The 23042-nt window shown below is 52.9% G+C and overlaps 1 protein-coding gene across 1 annotated transcript; it reads right to left on the bottom strand.

Moving 5' to 3' along the window:
• Positions 1 to 3192: 3192 nt before the first annotated feature.
• Positions 3193 to 17805, bottom strand: Efhd2 (EF-hand domain family member D2). Its single transcript, XM_051171593.1, has 4 exons — positions 17427 to 17805; positions 5855 to 6002; positions 4606 to 4740; positions 3193 to 3733 (listed from the first exon to the last, which is right to left on the bottom strand). Exons 1-4 carry the CDS (start codon positions 17729 to 17731, stop codon positions 3602 to 3604), a joined length of 720 nt encoding a protein of 239 aa, XP_051027550.1. The 5' UTR covers positions 17732 to 17805; the 3' UTR covers positions 3193 to 3601.
• Between the last annotated feature and the right edge of the window lie 5237 nt (positions 17806 to 23042).

The raw sequence follows: 23042 nt of genomic DNA on the forward strand, positions 1-23042 counted from the left end.
TTCCATTCTAAGTGGGAGCTGGATGGGAGTTGGGTGGGTTGCAGCTGATCCCAAGTTCAGATCACCACAAACCTCCACTGTAGCCCACCATATCCCTCATTTCAAGAGCCCACGGTGTGGCTCTCAGGACCAGGTGCTGTGATGGAGAAGTCCACACAAAAGACGTGCATGTGGGGGTGGGGGTGGGGGTGTTTTGTGGCCAGATGATGTCCCATGGCCTCCACAGAAGCCATGCTAAGGTTTCAGGGGAGGAGCTGAGAGCCTGAGAAAGGGACAGGTGCTGGTGACTGGGGACTGGATTTTCTTGCTGCTTCAACAAGACTTGCTGGCAGGTGCTGCCTTTAGAGTGAGGCTTACTAAATGGGGAGGCTGAAGAGCTGGTGAGGTTTTGCCTCAAATACCATAGGGAAGAACTGTAGCCCGAGTTTGGGGGTTCATGGAAGAGCTTCAGACCAGTGAGGGAGGGTGGTAAGCTTAATGGGAGGAGGGTGATGAGTGTGGGGCCAGCCTGGTCTACACAGAGATTTCCAGGCCAGCCAAGGCTATATGGTAAGACCCTGCACCTTAAAAAAAAAAAAAAAAAAGAGTCCCTCTGTACTTCCGGAGGTCCTGAGTTCAATTCCCAGCAACCACATTGTGGCTCATGACCATCTATAATGAGATCTGGTGCCCTCTTCTGATGTGCAGGTGTACATGCAGGCAGAGCACTGTGCTGAGATTAAAGGCATGTACTACCACACCCAGCTTCAGGCTTTCTTTTTTTAAAAAATGTGTTCTGCCTGCACATACTCCTGCAGGCCAGAAGAGGGCACCAGATCTCATTATAGATAGTTGGTGAACTACCACGTGGTTGCTGGGAATTGAACTCAGGACCTTTGGAAGAGCAGACAGTGCTCTTAACCTCTGAGCCATCTCTCCAGCCCCAGGCTTTCTTCTTTAGGGGAAAAATTGACATTTGTTTTCCATCCAGAAAGCTGCGAATGCATATGTTAATACCTGGCAATCTTTGCTACTCTGTAAAGCCAGCCCTCTTCAAATCGAATCCCCCAGACTGACTCCTAAACACTGGTTCTCACTCGATCGAACCCACTTTTGTGGAAAAGGTCACAGGTGATTTCCGAGAGATGAACTTTGGAAAGGAGTTTCCATGTAGCCATGCCTAAAGCTTTGTTGTGGTAATTGTCACGTGGAAAGTTTTCCCAAAAGTTTTTACTGTGTTTAAATAGGTGAAAAACAAATCCGTTGGCATCACACTTCAGAAGTTTTGACCCAGAACCAGCTAGGTTGTGCTGACTGGAATTTCATTCCTTACCTCGCCCAGATCATTTTTTGTTGCCGGCAAAAAGATACTGAAAGGAGATGTCTGGCCTAAAATGTTGTTAGTGGTGGGTGGTAGTATGTCAGACATTTGGTTAGCATGTGAGGAGTGGTGTACCCCAGGACATATGCCCCAGAACATGGCTCTTTCAGGCCCAAGGTACAGTGGGCCACCTGATGCTGCAGTTTCACTCATGGCCACGCAGGGGCAGCAGCACCCAGGCAAATCAGAAACTTCGCCACTTGGCTTAGGCTTGTAACCTCAAGTCTACAAAGACCTGGAGACCCCAGTGCAGTCGGCAGGTGGAAGCTGGGATGCTATGGGCCCCACATAGGCTGGTCCCACCACTCCAGTTACTCCACCACTCCAGGGACATTGAGGGTGGTGGGTATGCTCACTGACTCTGAACCTCTGTAATTCCAGCAGCTGTTATGGTTTCTTTAGACTGGGTCCTGCAGTGTAGCCCAGGCCAACCAGGCTTGAATTCTCCCTCCTGTCACCTCAGCCCCTGGAAAGCTGGGGTGACAGATGTGCACCACATCTGTTCTGGTCCTCATTTTGACAGCCCCGCTTTCTGTGTAATCTCAAGGCCGATGACCCTATGATGGACGCACAAGCTGTGGCCTAGCCACCATGGGCAGAATCCTGCTGCCCCGGGTGGTCCGTGTACCTTCAGGTCTCCCTATTTTTAATCTTTGAAAGGAATTAAAAAAAACAGCACCCCTCACTGAAAAGGCACTGTTTTAAGGACGAAACAAGCCTAATATATATGTAGTGCTTACATAGGTGTTTTACAGGTGCTAAGGGACTAACCTTTCTGTCAGGAGAGTTCTCCTCCTCAGACTCCTGACGTGACTGCCCAGATCCAGCGACTTTGTCCTATCCCCTGCCCTCTTCAGTCATCAAAAACCACACACACACATAAGAATATAGAATTTTATATCATTTTAGTTAAAAAAAATAATTGTACCACCGAATGAAGAAGTAGCTTTTTTTTTTTCCCCCTTTTGGGGAGGGGAGTGGGAGACGGTGAGGGAAAACAAAAAAATAAAATAAAAAAAAAATGCAAAAAGCCAAAAGTAAAGGGAATTTATATTCATCTGTATAAACATATCCACTAAAGGCAAACGCAAGCCTAGGCCACGGCTGCTGGGCTGGGCTGGGCTGGGCTTGCTCCCTCCAATTCTCATAAGTCCTAAGACCAAGAAAATAAAACCTTTTCAAACCCCATGGGGGGGTTCCCAGGGGACTCGAGGCATTGTAGTAAAATAAAGAGTTATCGAGTTTTAAAAGCAGTGACACACTGAACGTTGCATAACGGCGGCCTTGGTGGCCCTTCACTTACACTGGGTAACGCCACAGGTTCACAACACGGCAACAGACACACACATACACACACACACACACGCGAGCAAGTACGTGGGAGCTACGGAGGAACAACACGGGTTTCACGGTGGCCTGTCTGGTGATGGGCTTGGGGTATCCCCATGCGATCTAGAGGCGGGGGCGACAGGTAGGTGCTATCACTGGTGACAAGCCCAGGGAAGGAGAGTGTGAAAGGGGTGCGGCCCCGTGTCCTACTGCCAGTGCACACAAACACGTCAGGCACTCCCTGGGGAAAGTGACAGTTCTGCCCCTCCCCCACAGAGCCCTATCACTCACAAACCCATGGCATGCCTAGCAGAGTGTAGCCTGTGAGGTAGATTCGCACAGTGGCCTTCACCCTGCCTGGCTGGGCCCCATTTATATCAGCCTAGAGTGCCAGGGCCTCCCCCGCCCCCATCTCCTCACAAACATAGGAGCTCCTCCACTTCCAGCAGAGGGGGTTGATCTGAAAGCAAGAATCCTGGGGAGGGACTCTCTCTCTTCCTCTCTCTGCTGGTCCCTACTTAGGAAGGAGCCATCAGGCCCAGGGCAGGGCAGCCTCTAGTTAAGGGTAGGTGGGTGGAGAGAGTAGCTGGTTTACAAGACAAGGGCATGAATGGGCCGGAGCTGGGCTGGGGCAGCAGCGGGGTGGCCAGAGAACAAGAGACACAGGGATGGCCAGAGAGGATGCTGGTGGCTGGTGTCACAGCCTCAGGAACAGCGGGAGGGAGCAGGGACCGGCCCAGCCACTGGGGAGACTCCTGAATGAGATCCGTTCACATACAGTTTAGGTTTTAGTAGTGGTCCGGGCACACAGAGAGCAGGACTCAGGCTTGTCTCCCTCAGGTCTCCTGTACCCACCCGTGACCCCAGACCGCACACGGGGCAGGGCCGGGTCTCGCTCGGCCTTGTCCCTGGCTACTTGAAGGTGGACTGCAGCTCCTTAAAGGCCGCTTTTCGCTGCTTCACTTCCTCAGCCTGCTTCCTCCTTTCCTCTTGCTCGGCTTTGATCTCTTCCTCAAATCGGCTGGACACGTTGATGGCTTGTACCTGAGGGTAAGGATGACAAGTCAAGGGTGCGGTCTCCGCGTCAGCCCCGGGAGCTGCTTTCCCATGGGTTCCTTTCCGACTGGGGCTCTCACCAAGAGTGGCCCTCATGAGCCATCGTCGCTGCCTCAGTCTCTCCATATAGAACCTGGCACACCGTAACTGACCACAGGGCCTTCTGGGGGTCGGGGGGGAGCCCAGCTGCTAAAGTGCTTGCCTAGCATGTGTGACACCCTGGGTTAGGGCTGTACTTTAAAGCACTGGTTAGGGTGCTGAACTCTTGCGATCCTAGCACTGGGGAGACAGAGGCAGGAGGATCAGAAGTTCAAGGCCAGCCTGGGTTATATGAGACCATCTCAGAGAGAGACAGAGAGGAGAGGAACACACACACACACACAGAGACAGAGACAGACAGACAGACAGACAGACAGACAGACAGACAGACAGACACAATTCATTGGCAGAATCAGTGTAGGGCTCTTCGGACATCAATGACATCCTGTCCTAGGTAAGACACACAGGTCCACTGGTGAACCCTGATATCTCTACCAAAGGTTGCACGAGAGAAGGGAGGGGAGCAAAGCTATCAGCTTCACATGGAAAAGAGAAATAAGAAAAGGTGTGGGGGGGGTCCTGGTGGGGGGAGGACTCAGGAGCCACCGAATGCTACACAAGTGCCGAAGGGGCGGAGACTGTACCCGCCTCAGCTTCCTCCAGGCTAGGTCTGGCAGGGTGGGGTCTCCCTCACACCCCACAAAGTGTCAGCTGCAGCTGTCCCCTGCAGCCTCAACAGGGACAGGGAGGGGATTGTATCAGTCCTCAGTCTAAGCCGCGTCACCACACAGCGGAACCACGCACAGTCCTCGGCTCCTCACCTTGGCCTCGAAGAAGTTCTTGGCACCTTTAACGCCCTCGGTGGAGACATCGATCTCAGAAAGGCGGGCCAGGACGTGTAAGCCACTGTCTTCCTGTAACTCCCCTGCTGCTGCCTTGCGGAAGATCAGAAGGAACTGCGGAGGGGAAGGCACAGGGGCCATTGAGGTTCCTGGGAGCAAAGATGCCCCCACGCCCAAACCTCAGCTCAGATCCCTGCGCAGAAAAGCTGAGTGCTCACCTGCAGAGCGGGTGCTAGAGCTGAGCTCTAGCCTCTGTCCTCCTGGTCTATCCTGCCAGGACTCGGAGCTAAGACGTGCATCCAGCTCCCACTCATGGCTTCGGCCTGCCTCTCCTCTTACCATCCACTGTCCCCCCCACCCCCACCCCAAATCTGCACTGCATCGCATTCTGAAGACCCCAGAGGGACTGTGCTCCCATTCCGCGGTATGGAGATGGTTCGGAGATGGCAAAGGGCTCAAGTTCTGGAAGGATGGGAGTGGATATTCTCTGACCCCAAGTCACTGCCGTGGACCACTTTGACTTTCTCCCCTGGCCTCTTGTCAACACCCTCCCCCCCTCCACACACACCATCTCTCTCCCCTACCTCCTTTGAGTTCCTCCCAGCTCTCTAATCTAAGGGCCAGGACTCCCCAGAGCACCTGCCATCCCATACAGGCAACCCCATGCTGTTTGGGGTCTAGAACCATAGCTATTTCGTTTTGAGCCTCCATCTCTTCTGCCGTTCCTTAAACAGGCTGGTCCATAGATAGCTTCTGCCTACCTAGCTACCTAGCACCATGCCTGGTCTCCTCAGCAGAACGCATCACTCTGAGCCAAGCACCACGTAATCTTGTTTCAGGTGCCTCCCCTTTGACACCCCAGGCCCTCAGAGCACACACAGCCTTTCCCACAACTCAGGTTGAGTGTGTAGAAATCATTAAAACAAAAACAAAAACCAGCTGGGTGTGATGGCTTACACCTCTCATCCCAGCACCTGGGAGGCTGAGGCAGGAGGACACCTGCTAGGAATGCCTGACCCAAGAATGCTCACACCCTGGAAGCCCGGGATGGGTTCTGACAAAGCACAGATAGTGGTTTCTGGAAGTAGCCAAGGATCTCTGTTTCTGATGTCACCAACATGGGCTTCCACAGGTGGCCGGCCAATGACCATGCCCTTCGCTAACAAAGGCTAACCCGGCGCTCAGGTGCGGCTGGCTGGAGAGCAGCCCTGGTAATGGACTCACTCACCTCCCGGAAGCTGAGTTTGCTGTCAAAATCCTCATCCACTTCGTTGATCATGCTCTTTAGCCCCAGGTGCGTCTGGGGGGCGCCCAGCTTCTCCATCATGAGCTTGAGCTCCATCAAATCGATGAAGCCATCCCTGCCGGCATCGTACCTGTGGATGTAGACAGGCTTACAAGGATGTCCCAAGGGGGACCTCATGCCTGATGACGTAGAGAGGCCACCAGCCTAGGGTCCAGGAAGTGGTGGTCGATGCCTTCCCCTCAGAGCTGGAAGGGACCTCACCACACACTCTAGCAGCGTCCTGTATTTCAGCGCTAGTTCTCACACAAACCCTGAGGCTCGGGGAGGAAACCACAGCCCCCCTCTACAGTGTGGGGTGATCACGGAAGTAGCTGTCCTAGGCTGTGAGAGCCCAGTGTCTCATTTCCAGTGGTCAGAGGACAGCATGGGTGTGGAAGATGGCCTCAATATCTCTTTATTTTTAGATGGTCTCACTGTGAAGCCCCAGTTGTCCCCGGAAGTCACTATGTAGCCCAGGTTGGCCTCGCACTCAAATCCTCCTTTCTCTGCCTCCACATGTTGGGACTGTAAGTGTGCACTATGATGCCACTTTCCACGTTCCGCTCCACTACTGAGCCACAGCCCTTCACGTGGGATCAGTGGTTGCTTCCACACAGCACCCTCCACACAGGGATCTTACTTTCTGCCCCAGCTTATGCCAGGTTCCAGGGGAGTAAGAAACTCCTAATGGGTGCTTAGATTGTTGAGTAAGTGACTTGAGAATAAATTCTGAGCCAAGGGTCTCAGCAGCCTCTTTGGAGCGCCGTGTCCAGGAGGGAGGCAGAGGCAGGGCCGTGGTTACAGCGGGGTAGTGGACCTGGGTGTGTTCAGGGAACAGGCTGTTCTGGGAGCCTGCAGGGAGTGGCGGGTGTTGGAGGAGGAGGGGCACGGTTGGGCATAGAACCAGTTGATAACCAGGCCTCTGTTTCCGCCCTCCCTTTCTTTCCTCTGCCACCCACAGCCTGGTAGAGACAGGGATGGATGAAAACAGGATCTAAATGTCCCTTTTCCTACAGTCACAACTCCTTGTGCTGTGTGGCCAGAGGTGGCCTCCAGCCCATATTCTAGCTGGTAAGGTGCTGCCCACACCTGAAGCGATGGCTTTGCTTGCAAGGTCTACCACCTGGTCCTTGTCAGGGTGACACGCACCTGCTCTGACTGACTGCCTGGGGAGAGTGGCCTGAAGGTGACACGCAGGCTTTTCCACCTAAGGAAGTATCTGTGTGGAACCTAAGGCCTCCAGATGGATAGGTGACAACAGTGTGACACAAAGGCGCTCAGCTTCAGACACTAGTTGCCCTTCTTTGGGTTCCTCTTCGACCTCCTCTAGTTACATACAGATGGACCTGACTTTAGTTACCCAACAGCCCCCAGGGATTGAAAACTGTCTTTGGAAGGGACCTTTATTGCTCTTTAACACTCTTAATAGCCAGAAAGGCTCAGAGAGGCTAATTGACCTGCCCAAGGTCACACAGCAATAAGGAAGGAGCTGGGCTGATATCCCAGGTCTGTCAGGCTGATGAACTTATAAATCTAGTCATCTGTGCCCAGCCTCCTCCTGGGCTCTGTGGCCACCTGCAGAACAGTGTCTGCCCGGAGCACCAAGGCGAGCATTTGTGTGAGGGGTATAAATAGTTCATGCATGAGTGAGTCAGACTTTGGAAGTAATGGAGCAGAGCAACGAAGGGACTTGGCACTGTGTGTTCCCTACAGAGCAAGAGGGCTGGGTGGGGACAGGCAGGCTAGTGGGCCCTGGGGAGGGGTGGGGGGATTGTAGGGGGGATTGTGAGAGTATGTGGTGGGAAGCCAGGCGGCCAGCCAGAGGGCTGTCACAGCCCAGTCTCCATCTGCAGCAGGAAGGGCCCACGAGGGGCTGGCCTTCCATAAGACAAGGCACAAGAGTGCCGCTCCTCATGTCCCTTGGGATCACAAAGTCCCCTACTTTCTGAACTTGGATTCCAGTGAGGGTCAGAGATGGCATGCCACAGTTCTTGTGTCACATTGCCTGGGCTCCCCCCGCAGCACAAGACAGGATGTGTGACCTTTAAGGGGCATCTGGTGACATCCGGACACATTTTTGGTTGTCTTGACTGGGTGCTACTGAGCAGACACCAAGGAAACTGCCTACAGCATCCAGCACAGTCCCCTACAAGGGAATGGGCTGGTCCCATCGTAGGCTCTTTTTCTGAGGTTATGCTAAAATATCACGACACAAAGCTGCTTGGAAAGAGAGAGAGAGAGAGAGAGAGAGAGAGAGAGAGAGAGAGAGAGAAAGAGAGAGAGATCTTTCAGCTCCCAATTCCTTGCTGCAGCCATGATGGCTGGGGGGAGTCAAGGCAGGGGTTTGAAGCAACTAGTCAGGTCAGACCCAGCACAGCAGAGTGAGCGACCTGAACTTGTGTTTGCTATTGCTCAGCTCACCTGCTTGTCCTACTTAGCTCTAATTGTCAACCTGACACCTCGTAGAGGCATCTGAGCAGGGAATCTCAATTGAGGGTTTGCCCAGATCAGATTGGCCTGCAGGTGATCTGTGGGGGGTTACCTTGATGTCTGGTGTCCGAGGGCCCAGCCCGCTATGGGTGGCACCATTCCCTGGGCTAGCGGCCCTGTCATGTCGGGAACCTAGCAGAGCACGAGCCAGGGTTAGCAAGCAGCATTCACCCACGGTTTCTGCTTCAACTTCCTCTCCTGACTTATCCCAGCGACTGACTATGGCATCAAAGTGCAAGCCAAATAAATCCTTTTTGTCCCCAGATTTCTTTTGGTCCACCTACTTTGCCACAGTACAGGAAGGAGAACTAAAACAATACTCTTACATAGGGAATGGCGCTGCCCACTCTTAGGCTGGGTCTTCCCGTATCAATTAGCATAATATAATCCCCTACAGCCATGCCCACAGGCCAACCTGACCTAGACAACCCCTCACTGAGAAGCCATTTCAGAGGGATTCTAAATTGTGTCAAGTTGACAATCAAACTAACCATCACAGGTCCTAAACGCCCCCAGAGTGTGGTTGAGAGACCCAGGGGTCATGGTGTCTCTTGGTTGCTGGGAGACCTGCCTGGGTTCATAGATGCCAAGCCCACAGCAAAGAGTCCACACAGTCAGCAGCTAGCTCTGCATGGCAGCTATCTCCACCCTAGTGAGGTTGAGTTGTCTTGGCAAGCAACCACTATGTGCCAGGTCCTTTATTTATTTATTTATTTATTTATTTATTTATTTATTTATTTATTTTTGAGACATGGTTTCTCTGTGTAGCCATGGCTATCTTGGACACGCTTTGTAGACCAGGCTGGCCTCGAACTCACAGAGATCCACCTGCCTCTGCCTTCTGAGCGCTGGGATTAAAGGCGTGCGCCACCATGCCTGGCCCACCCTTTATTTTTATATGCTCAGCAATCATAGCAGGTCAGGGTTAGGGAGGAAGACCACTGAGGAGAGTACTAGCCCGGGGTTCGGACTCCAGTTTGGGGGCCACATGCCGCTTGTTTTTCCGGGTCCCCAGCTAGTCTATGTTTCTTTCAAAGCCAGAATAACTCAGTCTAACTTGGATGTCAGGTTGCTCTGTGGATTCCCTGGTTTCTGGCAGCTCCAGGCTGGGTCAAGCTCCGCCTCAAACCGCAGCCTACATCAATCAAAGGTCAATCAATTACCAGGGCTGGGTTCCAACCCAGGCCAACTCCAGTCCCCAGGGGCACAATGCAGCGGCTGGCTACAGTTCCAAAAAAATATCAATCACCAGGCCAGGTGACACAGAGCCAAAAGATGCCTGGTGCAGGGTGGGAGGTGGCCCCCTCAGGACTCATCAACATAGCCTGGCCCCGCTGGCTTATGCAGGAAAACTGGGGTTCACAGTGGGGAGTGATAAACCCAGGGTCACACAGCAAGGTAGGAGTCTACTAGCTGGACTCTTTAAGTCTCTCTGTCTCCCTGTTTCTCCTGGGCCATTGGTGGTCCACTTTTTCAGGCATGTAGGTGGGGTAGGGGAGGTTGGGCCAATGCTCCACTTGGGGTTGGCCCAGGAAGGTCAATGTCACATCACCCAGTTCTGTTAACAAAACTCCCAGGCTTTAGCTGGCTGCTCAGCACCTTTCCCCAGCACTGGAGGGAGGCTGCCAGGAGCCTGGCATCCGGCCCACATTCCTGCCTGCCTCCCCCTGCATGGTTCTCACCAGGACGGGGCTGAGCAGCTGTTGCCCCGTGCAAAAAAAAATCTCTCCTATCACCCTCCCTGCAGCTGCCACCCAGGCAGACCCTTGTCTTTAGGACTGAATGTGGCCCTGTAAAGCTGCTCCCCCTCCTTATCTCTCCCCTCCCCCATTTCTGATAATCCAGAGTCACAAGGGTGGGCAGTGCCTGGCTCCAATGGCACACAGTATGGATGCCTGGCCCTGTACCCAGGCAGGCTCCTTTTCACAAGGTTATCTTTAGTGGAGACTCTGACGGAACACCTTACCATATGCTGGCTACTGGGCAAAGTGCTCTGGGTCGGGTTCTCAGTACAGACATCCCTTTTCTGACAGACAAGGAGACGGAGACAGAAAGGAAGCGCACTGGCCAAGGTCAGTGGTGACATGGGCGCAGCTGGGGTCTAGTGGCAATAGAAACCATACTGTCTGTCCCCTGCCGCCTCCAGACCCGGGGTCGGAGAGCTCCAGGGCTAGAAAGGATAGCATGTGTTGGAGGTCACTTCAGCCAACCCTCTGTAAAGGGCCAACCTCCCAGAGCGGCTTGCCTGCCTGGTGTCTTGAATACCTCTGAGGACAGGAGGCTCACTGCTCCCCAGGGTGGGTCCCTTTTGGCTTTCGAGACATAATTTGCTCACCCAGCCCCATCTCTGCTGTGCTGGCTGAAGCCATAGTCACAGCTGTTGCCCAAGAAAAGGAAAAGGGCACAGGGAACTAGTCTGTCTCTTCTGGCGCCCAGCCTAGGCCTTTGCTGCTGGCTCCAAGGGGCCACAGGGGGGGATGGACCACAGAAAGGGTGCTAGGCTTGGGAGTGGGGGGAGGTTGGAGGGGTGGGAGGGGGGACCAACCCCCAGTCTGTGTGCTACATTATCATCACAAATATCTGTTCTCAGGACTACTAAGGAGTAAATGTAAATGTAAACTGAAACCAGCCACCACACAGTGGGTGCTTCAAACTTATGAATGGCCACCACACAGTAGGTACTTCAAACTTATGAATGCCCTTACAATCATTCAGTGGGTGAGGTCTCCCCCATCCTGTGCAAGGGAGGTCCCAGTGGCCTCCTGAGCTTCAGCCTCTACATCCTGAGAAATGGGAAGGTATCCCCGAGGGCTGGGTAACTTGGGGGAGGAGGAGGAGGGGGTGGGTTGGGGGTGGGAGGTGACTTCCAACTCTGCTAGCTGTTCTGGCCAGCCCGGGCCTGTTTGCCTGTCTTCATGGAAAGTACTGGTGGGCCCTAGTAGTGACAGCTCAGCAGGGCCAGCGGGGCATGCCCCACCCCCACCGCCTGAGTCATGGGAAAAGCCAGGCATCCATCACTTCCTCTTTGGGCAGGATCTGACCTTGATCACCTGTCCTTAGCCAGGATTTAGGGAGGGGACAGTGTGCCACACTCATAGACCCCCTCCCCAGTTTTCCAGAGAGCCTGAGGGTTCAGTGAGAGGCCCCCCCCCACCAAGCCAACAGCTACTTGCTTGGGGCCTGTCAAGGCTCAGGGTTGTCTTAACCTCAAGTGTGTGGTTAAGGCAGCGGAAGAGCGTCCTGACATCACTCTATTTCCCGCCCACCCTTAGTAATCGCTCATGATAGTGACTATAGAGACCCTTACTGACTGAATGTCTAATATAATCCAGCAAGCGATAGCTACCTCCTCTTAACTCCATTCATCTCATTCCCAAATAGCTCAGACAGACAAAATCGCCTGCCTACAGTCACCTGCCTACAGGTGTCACCCCTAAGGGAAGTGGCAGCAGAGTACAGACTGGCCCTGTACGTTCTTTTTGTCTTTGTCTCTCTTTCAGCTGTATGGGGATTAACCTCAGGGCCTCATGAATGCTGAGGTCTCACCAAGTTGCCCAGGCTGGTCTCAAACCCACTTCGCGGCACAGGCTGGTCTTGGATTTTTTTTTTAAACCCCCCTGCCTCAGCCGCCTGAGCAGCTGGGATGACAGGCCAGCACCACCAGGCTTGGGAAGCATTTGTATGCAGGGGAGACCTGTGGAGATGCATATTCGGATCTGAGAGCTCTGAAGACCTACGGGCCATGAGAAGGAGGAATCAGCATATAGGGTCAGAGCCAGGATGAAGTGACTGCCTCTGCTTTTCATCAGCCCCAGGATGTTGATCTTCTGAGATGCAGTTTCCCTGCCTGTGAAGTGGCCCACGGGAGTCCTGCAGGGTGCTAAGGAAGTATTAGGAAGGGAGCTGGGAGGGCTGGAGAGATAGATGGCTCAGTGGCTAAGAGCACTCGCTGCTCTTAAAGAAGACATGGGTTCTATTCCCATCACCCATATGGAGGCTACCACTCTCTATAACTCCAGTTCCAGGGGCACAGACTTAAATGAAAGCAAAACACCCATATACATAAAATGATAATTAATAATAATAATAATAATAATAATAATAATAATAATAATAATATAATAATTTGAAGAAGGAGGGGAAGGAGAAGAGGAGGAGGAGGCTGGGGCCCTGGCACCCAGTGGGTTAACGGTGACCCCATTCACCAGCTGAATGGCTGAATCTAGGTAGGAACTTCCTGTTCAGCACTGCTGGGCTCATCCCAGCTAGCCACACCTGCCTGGCCCTGCAGCCTCCTCTTGTTCTTGCAAAGAGGAAGTCTCCTGAGGAACACTAAGGACTGTCCTTGCAAAATGGCTACCTAGTCAGCCTTACTTTAGGGCCCCTGACCCACCTCAGGCAGGACTGAAGCCACGCCTGGACCTCAGGCAACCTGGAAGGGTGGGAAGGAGGTGGGAAGTGCGAACTCCACCCCCCCCAAGGAGGGAGGGGGAGGTGACTCAGATGTGGAAGGGAAGTGGGTGGAAAGGAGAAGGGGCCCATTGTTGGGAATCTTCCCTCCCTGGGGTGTGAGGCAGCCCAGCCCCCACCAAGCTAGGCTCTGGCTTCTGCAAACAAGGATGGGACCTCTAACCCTCTAGACTCCTGGACTAATCATGCTAGCTGCTCTCATGACCTTGGCATGTGACTCAACCTCTTCGAGCCTTGAGGACTGTACTTGACCCCTAAGTATTACAGGTGAGTCCCCCCTGAGACGCTCTTTAGTAAGGACAGGGCCCAAGCTGGATACCACCAACAGACAGCCGTGGGAACGTGAGGCTGCAGTCTTTCCTCACGGTAGAAATAGACAAGGCTTCCATTACTAGCTCTGTGGGCCCACTGAAGCATCCCAAAGACTCTGGTATCTACACAGGCCTTTGGCTAGAATTTGTGTGTGCGAAAACTTAGAAAGATAGATGCTGGGGTACAGGCAGCACCCTTGTTTTCTAAGACCGCCCATGACCTTAACAGTCCCCAGGCCCTACCCGTGATAGTTCTGTTTTTCAGGCTAGGTCCTATGGCCCCAGGAGGAACGGGGAGACCAGGAACCTGCCCAGAGACACCCAGCTGGGTGCCAAGGGCCTGTGTCCCAGTTTTGTGTCATTCCAGGGGCTGCTGTTTGCTCCTCTCCTTTCTTCTGCCACCTGCCTTCCACGTAATTAAGTGATAATGAATTCATTTCTCTATTTTTGTTATTTATCAAAGCAATATGTGGCTGTCAATCAGAGCGTCTGTTGAGCAAGAGGAAAAGTAGCTATGGGGCTGAATCCCTGTCATTCTGGCCCAAAGCAACGGACTGTTGCCAAACAGACAGCCTGGGAGCTGTTGGGGGTTACCTCAGTGTCGGCACTGATGACCGCCACCAGGGCTGGGGCATATGCTGAACTTGGGATGGTGATGAGAGTTACTAAGTAAGTACTGACTCTGTGCCAAGTACTGAGGTTAAGTACTTGAAAGCACCATCAGGAGGACAGAAGCTCAGAAAGGGTTAAATAATGTGCTCTAGGTCCACAGCCACCTAGGGATGCAGACTGTCAACCAGGAAGAGAAGAGAGAGAAGGGTAGGTGGCCAGGAAAGGGAAGCTAGCCTGCCTGATGCAAGGGGTCATGAGACAAAGTGGGTGGGGAGGAGGCTGGGCAGAGGGGTAGGGCCAGTGCTGGTCCAAGCAGGTCAAGGAACTAGGGCACCTTCCTCAGATTCCACAGCAGATCCACAATTACACAGCTGCCTGCCTTCTAGGCAGGTGTCGGCTTTACAGAAACCCTCCAGAGCTCTTCCTGGTCTGTTGTCAGCCCAGCAGGGGGTAGCAGTCTCTGAAATTTTGTGTGTGTGTGTGTGTATGTGTGTGTGTCCCATGCCTTTTTTTTTTTTTTTTTTTGCTTTGGAAGGTTCTAGAAACAACTCTGGATGGGTGGCCAGAAAGAGGGGAGGAGGCAAGGGGAGAGGATGGATGTTGCCTGGGGCTACCAGTTGGGGCTAGGGGGACAGGCTCTAAAATGTAGGGTTTCTATGTTTGACAGCAGGTGGAACTCAGCATGTGTCATTTCTAGGCCCTACCTCCAGGAAAAAACTCAGGGTCCTGAGTGGGTCACTTTTCCCTTCCAGGTTTCAGTTTTCCTGTCTGTAAAATGGGGAGATGGGCTGGAGTCAGCTGGTGGTGCGATGGATGGCAGAGGCATCTGCTCGTCCACACTGAATGAAGAACATCAGTGCTCAAGCCCCCTTAGAAATAAGGCTGGGACATAAGTGTCTTTGGCAGTCATTGCACACAGCTGTTTCTCTTGCACAGGGGCAGGCTGAGGTCCGAGGACACCCAGTAGATGAAGAAAGCCCAGCCTCCTAGCTGTGGCTGCCAAGGAAAAGTCAGCTCCACTTTCCAGGGGCACCAGCCCCCCTCCTCCCTGCCCCCTGCCCCCTGCTCTCAACAGAGCCCTGGCTGAGATCCTGGGACCTGCTGGGCCCCAGGAGGCAGCGGCTACTTGCACAGTGGAAGCAAAGCATGCATTTTTGTCCTCTGAGAGGCCCTTGTGGCTGCTCCCGGCTGTGATTCGGCTGGGCTGGGCTCGTTGGGCACAGTGAGGCCTTGTTTTCCTGAATACAGCATCAGCAGCTTTGTGCCCCAGCCAGGGACCCTGGCAAGTGGCACTTCCTTTCCTTGAGGTCCAGCTTTCTGGCCCCCTTCCTGCCCCGTCACCCCTCCCAACACCCCAACACCCAGTGCTAGAGCCAAGAGGAAGCTCTGAGGAATCCAGCACCTTCTAATCCCCACAAAAGCACCTCTGCATTAAACCGGTTCGCCGCAAACAGCCAGTGCAAAATTAGGTGCAAGCACAGCAGTTCTCCCCACTGTTTCCCCAGCAGTCAAAGTGGCCTCTCCCAAGCTTCCTCTTTTGGGGGATATCTGCGTTCCCCAAAAACACTACCATGGTTTGGGTGATAAAGACTACTACAGAAGCACAAGAGAAGGGTGACTTATGGACTGGTGGCAGATGCAGGGGTCGGGGGAGGTCAGCCATACACACAGAAAGGGGTGTTGGGTGTTTGTGAGGGAAACCTCTGAAGGTAAGAACACAGCCAGCTTTTGGAGCTGTGGGTCTGAGTTCAAGGCCCGCTCTTATCACTTTGCAGCTGTAAAGTCTTGGCAAGTAACTTTATTAGTCTGGAGTTGGACTCCGTCTGCGCAAGGATGATGAAACCATCCTGGGTCACAGGGCTGGGCTGGCGGGAGGCAGGTATGAGCTCCGCTGCCTCAGTGATATCACTGTGCCGATCGATGACACATGTGAATACCCTCTGGACCGACCCACAGGGCAGCCGGACCTGGAAGTCACACCCGCCCCACGTTTCAAAAGCAAGGAATGTGCATTCCTGCTTTCCTGCTCAGTCAGTGGGGACTGAAGCCGGAAGGTGTCCACCTGGCCCTGGCCCACCATGTAGAGACTTAGGGTGGCGTTACGGCAACAGCATGGGGCTTCCAATACCCTCTTCCTCTACGTGAGGACCAGCTGTGGGGGTGGAGAAAAGTGGGAAGTGAGAAGAGACTCTCTGAGCCCTGGTTGGAGGAAATTACCCCTTCCTGGGCTTCCTGGTTGGTGTCTGGGTACTGTCAGCTGGGTGTGGCTGGGACTATCAATCCTTTACCTGCCCACTGTTTTGCCGATTTGGGACTCCCTGTGTACCCCAACCCAAAACTCACTTTTTTTTTTTGCCCCATCTAGGATGCACCCCAGCCTGGTACCTGTATGGTTCCTTTCCGGGAACCATAGGTGGCATGAAGTAGGGATGACTGGCATATGGAGGGGCACTTGCACCATCCCTACCCCCATGGGTACTCTCTGTCTTCCCCCTCCATATTCCTTGATTTTGTGGGATGTGGATGGCTGAGCCCACAGGTCTAGGGGACATCATAAGCTCGTAAGTGTACAGCTTGGAGTCCTAGGGTCTAGAAGGTAGGGGTGGGAGACCCTAGGGCAGGGCACATAGCAAGGGCCCCCATTCTGCCTCTAGAGAGAACAGGCACCAGGGAGTGTGTGTGGGGGGGGTTGGGACTGTTGGGGGGGGTTGGGACTGTTGCAGGAAGAGGCAGCCTTCTGAGAGAAAGCAGGAGAGTCACCACTGCACAGCCGCTCAGTGAAGGGATTTGGGGGAGTAGGGAGGGTGGACGCGCTGTGTGCGGAGGAGGACCAGGAGGGAAGTCCGCTCTGATGATAGGGGAGTTACTTGTTTGTAGACTGGGGACCGGGACAGAGAAGCCGGACCGGGACAGAGAAGCCCTTTCCTAACAAGACCACACAGTATTAAGGAAATGGGACCTGGCCAACAGGGTGGGTGGGGAGGGATGAAAAGGGCTGAAGAGGTTTTGCCCACAGTGAAGTAAACAGAATAAATGGTGGGGGGGTGGGGGGACAGGGACGGGGGTAAGTGGGGGGGGGGTGGAGGAAGTGCCCCAACCTAGAACTGGAGGAATTAGAGCTAAGCAGAAGAAATTAAAGGACCCTAGTAAAAGGCATATATCTGGCATGGGTGTCAAGAATGTCCCCCTTGAGAGGCCCTAGTAGTGGTGGCTTACTGCGGTGGACATACGGAGGTCAGGAGACGAGAGAGCAAGGGAAGCCACAGCCCTTTCTCAGTGGGTGTGGGTGTAGGGTGGTAGGGGCCGTAACATTAACAGTGTGGGGGGGGGCGCGGGGGTGTCGGTACCCTGTGTGGTGATGGTGGTGGGGACCGCTGGAGACCTGTGTGGGGTATCCCGAGGGTAGCATCGCTAGGAGGAGGGGTCACGCGTCAGGACCAGGGAAAGGGGGTCCCCAGATTCACTTGTGCGCTGGGGTGGTGGGTCTGGAAGCCTTGTGGCCCGCTGGAAGGGGCAGCAGAATTCCCCGCCTTTGTGAGTCGAGGTCCTGGGGAAGCCTGGCTAGGGATACTGGGGGTTCGGGCCCGAGGCCGGGTCTAAGGTGGTGAGGAACCGGGCGCGAGGGCACTCACTGTTTGAACATCTTCTCCATGTCTTTGATCTGCTTCCTGGAGAACTCCTTGAACTCGGTGTAGGGGTTGAAGACGCGGCGGCTGGGCGACTGCGGCTCGCCGATGCCCTGGTTGAGGTCCGCGCGCCGCAGCAGCTTGGCGCTCAGCTCGTCGTCCGCGCTGCCCAACGCCTGGGCAGTCTCGTCGGGAGCCCCGGACGCAGCCGCCGCCGCCCCGTTGAGCCCCGGCTGCTCCGTCGCCTCGCCGCCTTCGTCCTCCATCTGCAGCCTCCGGCTCAGCTTACTGGCCAGCTCGTCGGTGGCCATGGTGGCCCGCGCGCTGTAGCCTCGGCCGGGCCCCTGCTCCGCGCCGCGCACCCGGCCGCGCTCTTCCTCTTCCTGACACTCCCCGCCGTCAGGCACCGCCCCGAAGGTGGGACTTAGGGGACCGCCCGCCCCTGGGCCCGCTCCCGCCGCTTGGGCTGCTCGCCCGTCCCTCTCCATCCGGGGGAGGGGGTCAAGTGCATCAGGCGCCCCAGCTTCTTCATCATCACACACCCCACGCCCAGTGAAAAACCATCAACATCCCTCTGATGACCTCTGGGTGTGGGGGTGGAGGACTGTTGAACCCTGGGAGCCCTCTGGAAGGAACCTGGGGAGAGGAGGTGTTTCGACCCTGAGGGAGGAAAGAGGGTCTTTTTGCAGGGGGTGGCTTGTGTGTTGAGGGACTGGAGAGGGACGCGGCCCCCAACATCTCTTCTGGAAGGGGTTTGTATCTCTGACACCCTGTCGGTTGCCATGGAGACCACTGATAGTGAAACACCGGGTGTTCTTGGTAAGGTTGCAGGAGTCTGAGAAAGGTGGACCCTGGCGCTGGAGTCCAGTTGTGATTGCCCCCAGGGCCATAGTGGCTGGCATCTTTCAAAGGTGGAGCGGCGGCTGTGAGGGAGACAGTACCCTAGCCGACTCCTCAAAGGTCGTCCCCCCACGTCCCCCCCCCCAAAAAAAAACTGGGAAAGGGGAAGGGGCTCGTCCTGTTACACGATGATTCAGCACAATAGCTGTTTGGTTTGGTTGATGCCTGGGACTCCACCTTAGAGGGATTTCAAAGAGATCTTGGTGTTGCCTCTTTGATGGGGTTCCCAGAGTGACCTCCTCCAAAGGCTCAGGAATGGGGGGCTGGGAAGGAAGCGTTCAGAGAGGATTTGTCTCTGTCATCTAGTCTGCCACTTCAAAAACCCAAAGCTGGGCTGGAGAGAAGGCTCCGTTCTCAAGACTGAAGATCCGTTTCTAGCATCATCCATGTAGCGGTGGGAGTAGGGAATGGCAGGTCAGGTCACAAAGGCCTGTAAGTCCGGCTTCCCAGACCCTCTTCTGGACTCCTTATGTGCCTGCACTCATGTGCACATACCCCCTCCCCCACTACACATAATGAAAAATAAAGTAAATCTTTGAGCAGGGCATGCGGGGGTGGGGGTGGAGGGTGGGGTGTAGCCTTTAGCCCTAACACATAGGAGGCAGAGGCTGGCCAGTTTCTGGGAGTTCAAAGACAGCCTGGTCTACCTCAGGAGTTCCAGGCCAGCCAGGGCTGCGTAGTGAGGCCCTGCCTCAATAAACAAACAAAACTTCAAACTGCTTCCGGCATCAGCTGTAGGGGTATTAGCCATAATACTGATTCCCAGGCCCCACTTAGACTGACAGACCTGTCCTTTGGCACTGGGGTCCAAAAAGCTGCTTTTCACAAGCACCCCCAGGGGGAAGCCTTACTCTCTGGAGTCCAGATTCTCAGGCACAGATGGGGTGTGCATTCTCTGAGATGTTAGGACAATGCTGGGGGCCCAGATCCTGCCCACTCCCAGATGCCTCTGGGAAAACATGGGGAGGACAGACTAAAGGATGATACTGTGGAAACAGTGGAAACAGGGAACCAGAGAAGGTAGGTGCTGCTGCCTGCTACAGGATAACTCGCAGAGGAAGACATTCAATCAGTAGCTGTTGATGTGTCCAAAAACATTGTGGAATTAAAAGGTATTTGAAAGAGTAAAATGGACGCAGGAAGAAATTTGTAGTTTAGAATATGCAAAATTTTGATTCACTGTTTGTGAGGTAGTCTAATAAAGACGCTAAGCTTAAGTGACTTTGATTTCTTTTTTTTTTTTTTTTTTTTCCTTTTTCTTGAGACAGGGTTTCTCTGTGTAGCCTTGGCTATCCTGGACTCGCTTTGTAGACCAGGCTGGCCTCAAACTCAGAGATCCACCTGCCTCTGCCTCCTGAGTGCTGGGATTAAAGGCGTGCGCCACCATGCCCGGCTGACTTTGATTTCTTAAAGACCAGGAGAGTTACATGTTGTTAGTATTGGGTGGTTGGGTCCATCTGCTTGTAAAAGGACTAAAGGGAAGGAACACAGCTTACTTACCTGATAGGAACAAAGGGCAGAGGCGGAGAGGAGGACAAAGATTTGAACATCGAAATTACATCTGTGCATGCCTAGCTTTGTCTAGACTGTCCTTGTAAAGTGTGTAGGTGGCTTTCAAAACTCTGGTGAGCCTCAGTTTACCTGCAAGTGGAGGGGTTTCTCCCTTATCTGTGGCATCTTGAAAAAGAGTTGCTCATGGAAGCCTTGCTGTTTCAGCTCAGGATATGCTCCTGGCAGGCAACTCCACAGCTGCATTTAAATTTTAGGTTAATTTACTATCATTATTATTATTAATTTGGGTCATGTGTGCATGTGTGTGTGTGTGTGTATGTGTGTGAAGCTGAACTAGTGGGGGGTCAGAGGACAATTCTTAGTGGTTGGTGCTTTCCTTTCTTGGTGTCTAGGGATTGCACTCAGCTGAGCACTTTTACCTGCTGAACTATCTCAACGGGTGTTTGGGGTTTTTTGCTTTTTTGTTGTTGTTGTTGTTTGTTTTGTTTTGTCTTTTTTTTTTTTTTTTTTAAACAAAAGACTCATTCTGTAAGCCAAACTGTCTCAGAACTCCCAAGATAGTTCAGACTGGCATATAACTACCAGCAATCCTCCGGTTTCAGTCTCCCACCTCCCATCCCCCACCTCTCTTCCAGAACTGAGATGGAGGCACGAACCATTACACTCAGCTTGGAAAGCTCTGTAAACAACTCTGGGTTACCTATCTGTGTGTGCCTGTGCATGTGCATGTATGTATGTGTGTATGTGTGTGTATGCATGTGCATGCACATGTACACATGTATACACATACATATGGAAGCCAGAGGGCACTGGCTGTCATTTCTTAGGCACCATCCACCTTGGCTTTTGTTGTTGTTGTTTTGGTTTTTTGAGACAGGGTCTCTCTGTGTAGCCTTGGCTGTCCTGGATTCGCTTTGTAGACCAGGCTGGCCTCAAACTCACCGGGATCCACCTGCCTCTGCCTCCCAAGTGCTAAGATCAAAGGCATGCGCCAACACGCCCGGCCCATCTTGGTTTTTGAGTCAGGGTTCTCATTGGCCTGGAAGTTGCAGAGGAGACTCTTCACAGAGTGTTGAGGATTGAACTCAGGTCCTTACACTTGCACGGCAAGCACTTGACCGACCGGTCTTAGGTGAACTTCCTCATGTTTCTCGGGGTTGCAGAAGTCTGAGGCTCAGTGTCACCTGAGACAGGTGCTCACTGCCCTGCCTGTCTCAGAGGCTGTGTGCTGTGGTCCTGCTTGTCAAAATCAGAGGTGCAAGCTGGAGGCTGCATTTCAGTTTTTGTTCCTTCTTGGGGGTCATTGGATTTCAGGGAAAGTTTTTTTTTTTTTTTTTTTTTTTTTTTTTCTTTTAGAAACCAAAACAATGGCGAGAGAGAGGAAAGAAAGCAAAGGCGATTGATGGGCTCTGACTGGAGGCAGAGCTTCCAGGAAATACCAGTTGGCTCTCTATTAGGAGAGTTGCTTTATAATGACCACCAGTTCAGCACAGCGAGCGAAGATTCTGGAAGCAGGAAAGATCTATTCTGGTGACATGTTCCAGCATTTGGTCATGAAGAAAGAATGATCTTCAGGAAAAATCACCCCCTCAACAAGGGATTTCTACAGAGGCTGGGTCGAGCGGGAGCCAACTCTGACGCTCTTGCAAGTGGCGAGGGAGCTAGGCAGACTTAGTCATTGTTGACATGTCCCTTTTCTGCCTCCCACATTTACTTGTATAACTGTCTTCTGGGGAGGGGTGAAGTCATATTAAGAAAAAACAACCGCAGTTTGAACAAGAGAAGGGCTGGGCTGGGAGATGGCTCAGGGGGTAAGAATGGTTTCTGTGCAAGCATGAGGATCTGAGTTCGAATCCCAAGCGTCCACACTTAAAAAAAAAAAAAAAAGCTAGTCAGGCAGAAGGGGTACATGTCTTTAATCCCAGCACTTGGGAGGCAGAGTCAGGTAGATCTCTGAGTTTGAGACCAGCGTGGTCTATAGCGTGAGTTCCAGGACAGCCAGGTCTACACAGAGAAACCTTGTCTTGAAAGTGGCTGTGTAGGATCCTAGTCCTAGCACTTAGCAGGGGGAGACAGGAGAATCACTGGGGTTTGCTTCCAGCCTAGCTCAAAGGTCAGTGAGAGACTATTTCTCAAGGGAATAAGGCATCATGATAGAGATGATAGAGTGGGACACTCAGTGTCTTCCATGTAAGTACAGGGATGCACCCTCTACGTATACACACACACACACACACACACACACACACACACACACACACACACACGCTTGTGCCTGTGTGTACTGGAAAGACAGACAGAAGGAAGAAGCAAGAAAGAGTGGGGCAGAGCTCTGGGTTGACCAGAGAGGGCACATTCCAGTGTCTGACAGAACTGGGTGGTCCTTTCAACCTCCAGATTCTGGGGGAATCAAGAGAGGGATTAGTGAGGCCTTCAGAGATAACACTGGGTCAAAGCAGGCAGCCCGCAACATGTGCCTAGCACTCAACAACGTCAGCATACCCATTAACCCTTATAAACACCCACAGTCATCAGGAAGCCCCAGATAGACTGAGAAAGATGCTTAGAACTCAAGTTCCAGGCTACCATAAATACTCCAAGAAGAATTAGTTGCAAATGGCATTGTGGTTGTTTTAAATTACACATACAAATATGTATATCCATATTTTTGCATGTGTGTATGCATGTGCATGCATGCACAGATGGATGTGTATGTACACACATGTATGTGTGCATGTGAGCATGCATACATAGATGTACGCATGCATGCACATGTGCTCATGTGTATGTATGTATGTATGTATGTATGTGTGTTCATGGTTGTGCTGGGATGGATTTTTGTCAACTTGACACAAGCATGGGAAGAGGGAATCTCACCTGAGGAACTGCTTCTGTGAACCAAACTCCCGGAAAGAAGCTGTGTCAGCAGACTAACTGATTAGAAGTGTGCGTCTGTGGAGAGGTTGGAATGTTGCAGGTCCAAAGACCAATTACTTTATCTTGGGTTAATTCTAGCCCCTAACATCCTTTTGGAATCTAGTAACTTAACAGACCACTAGCTTCCACTGATCCAAAAGCTAAGGGGGGTTCATCAGATAGCATCTTGAGCCTATGGCAAAGCATCCCCAGTCTCACTGTACCCGCCTCTCTGATGTACCCACCTATGTATTTTAAACTTGCCTTGATTCATGACTTTGTTCTGTAAAGTCA

This window comes from Acomys russatus, chromosome 29 (assembly GCF_903995435.1).
Source record: "Acomys russatus chromosome 29, mAcoRus1.1, whole genome shotgun sequence".
In the NCBI taxonomy this organism is placed as follows: Eukaryota; Metazoa; Chordata; class Mammalia; order Rodentia; family Muridae; genus Acomys; species Acomys russatus.

Excerpts from the sequence above, each read along its gene's own strand:
- Efhd2 (XM_051171593.1), bottom strand. The coding sequence starts at position 17,731 with ATGGCCACCGACGAGCTGGCCAGTAAGCTGAGCCGGAGGCTGCAGATG. Across the intron at positions 4,741-5,854 it reads GCAAACTCAGCTTCCGGGAG|TTCCTTCTGATCTTCCGCAA; the intron begins GTGAGTGAGTCC and ends TCCCCTCCGCAG. Across the intron at positions 3,734-4,605 it reads AGAACTTCTTCGAGGCCAAG|GTACAAGCCATCAACGTGTC; the intron begins GTGAGGAGCCGA and ends CCTTACCCTCAG.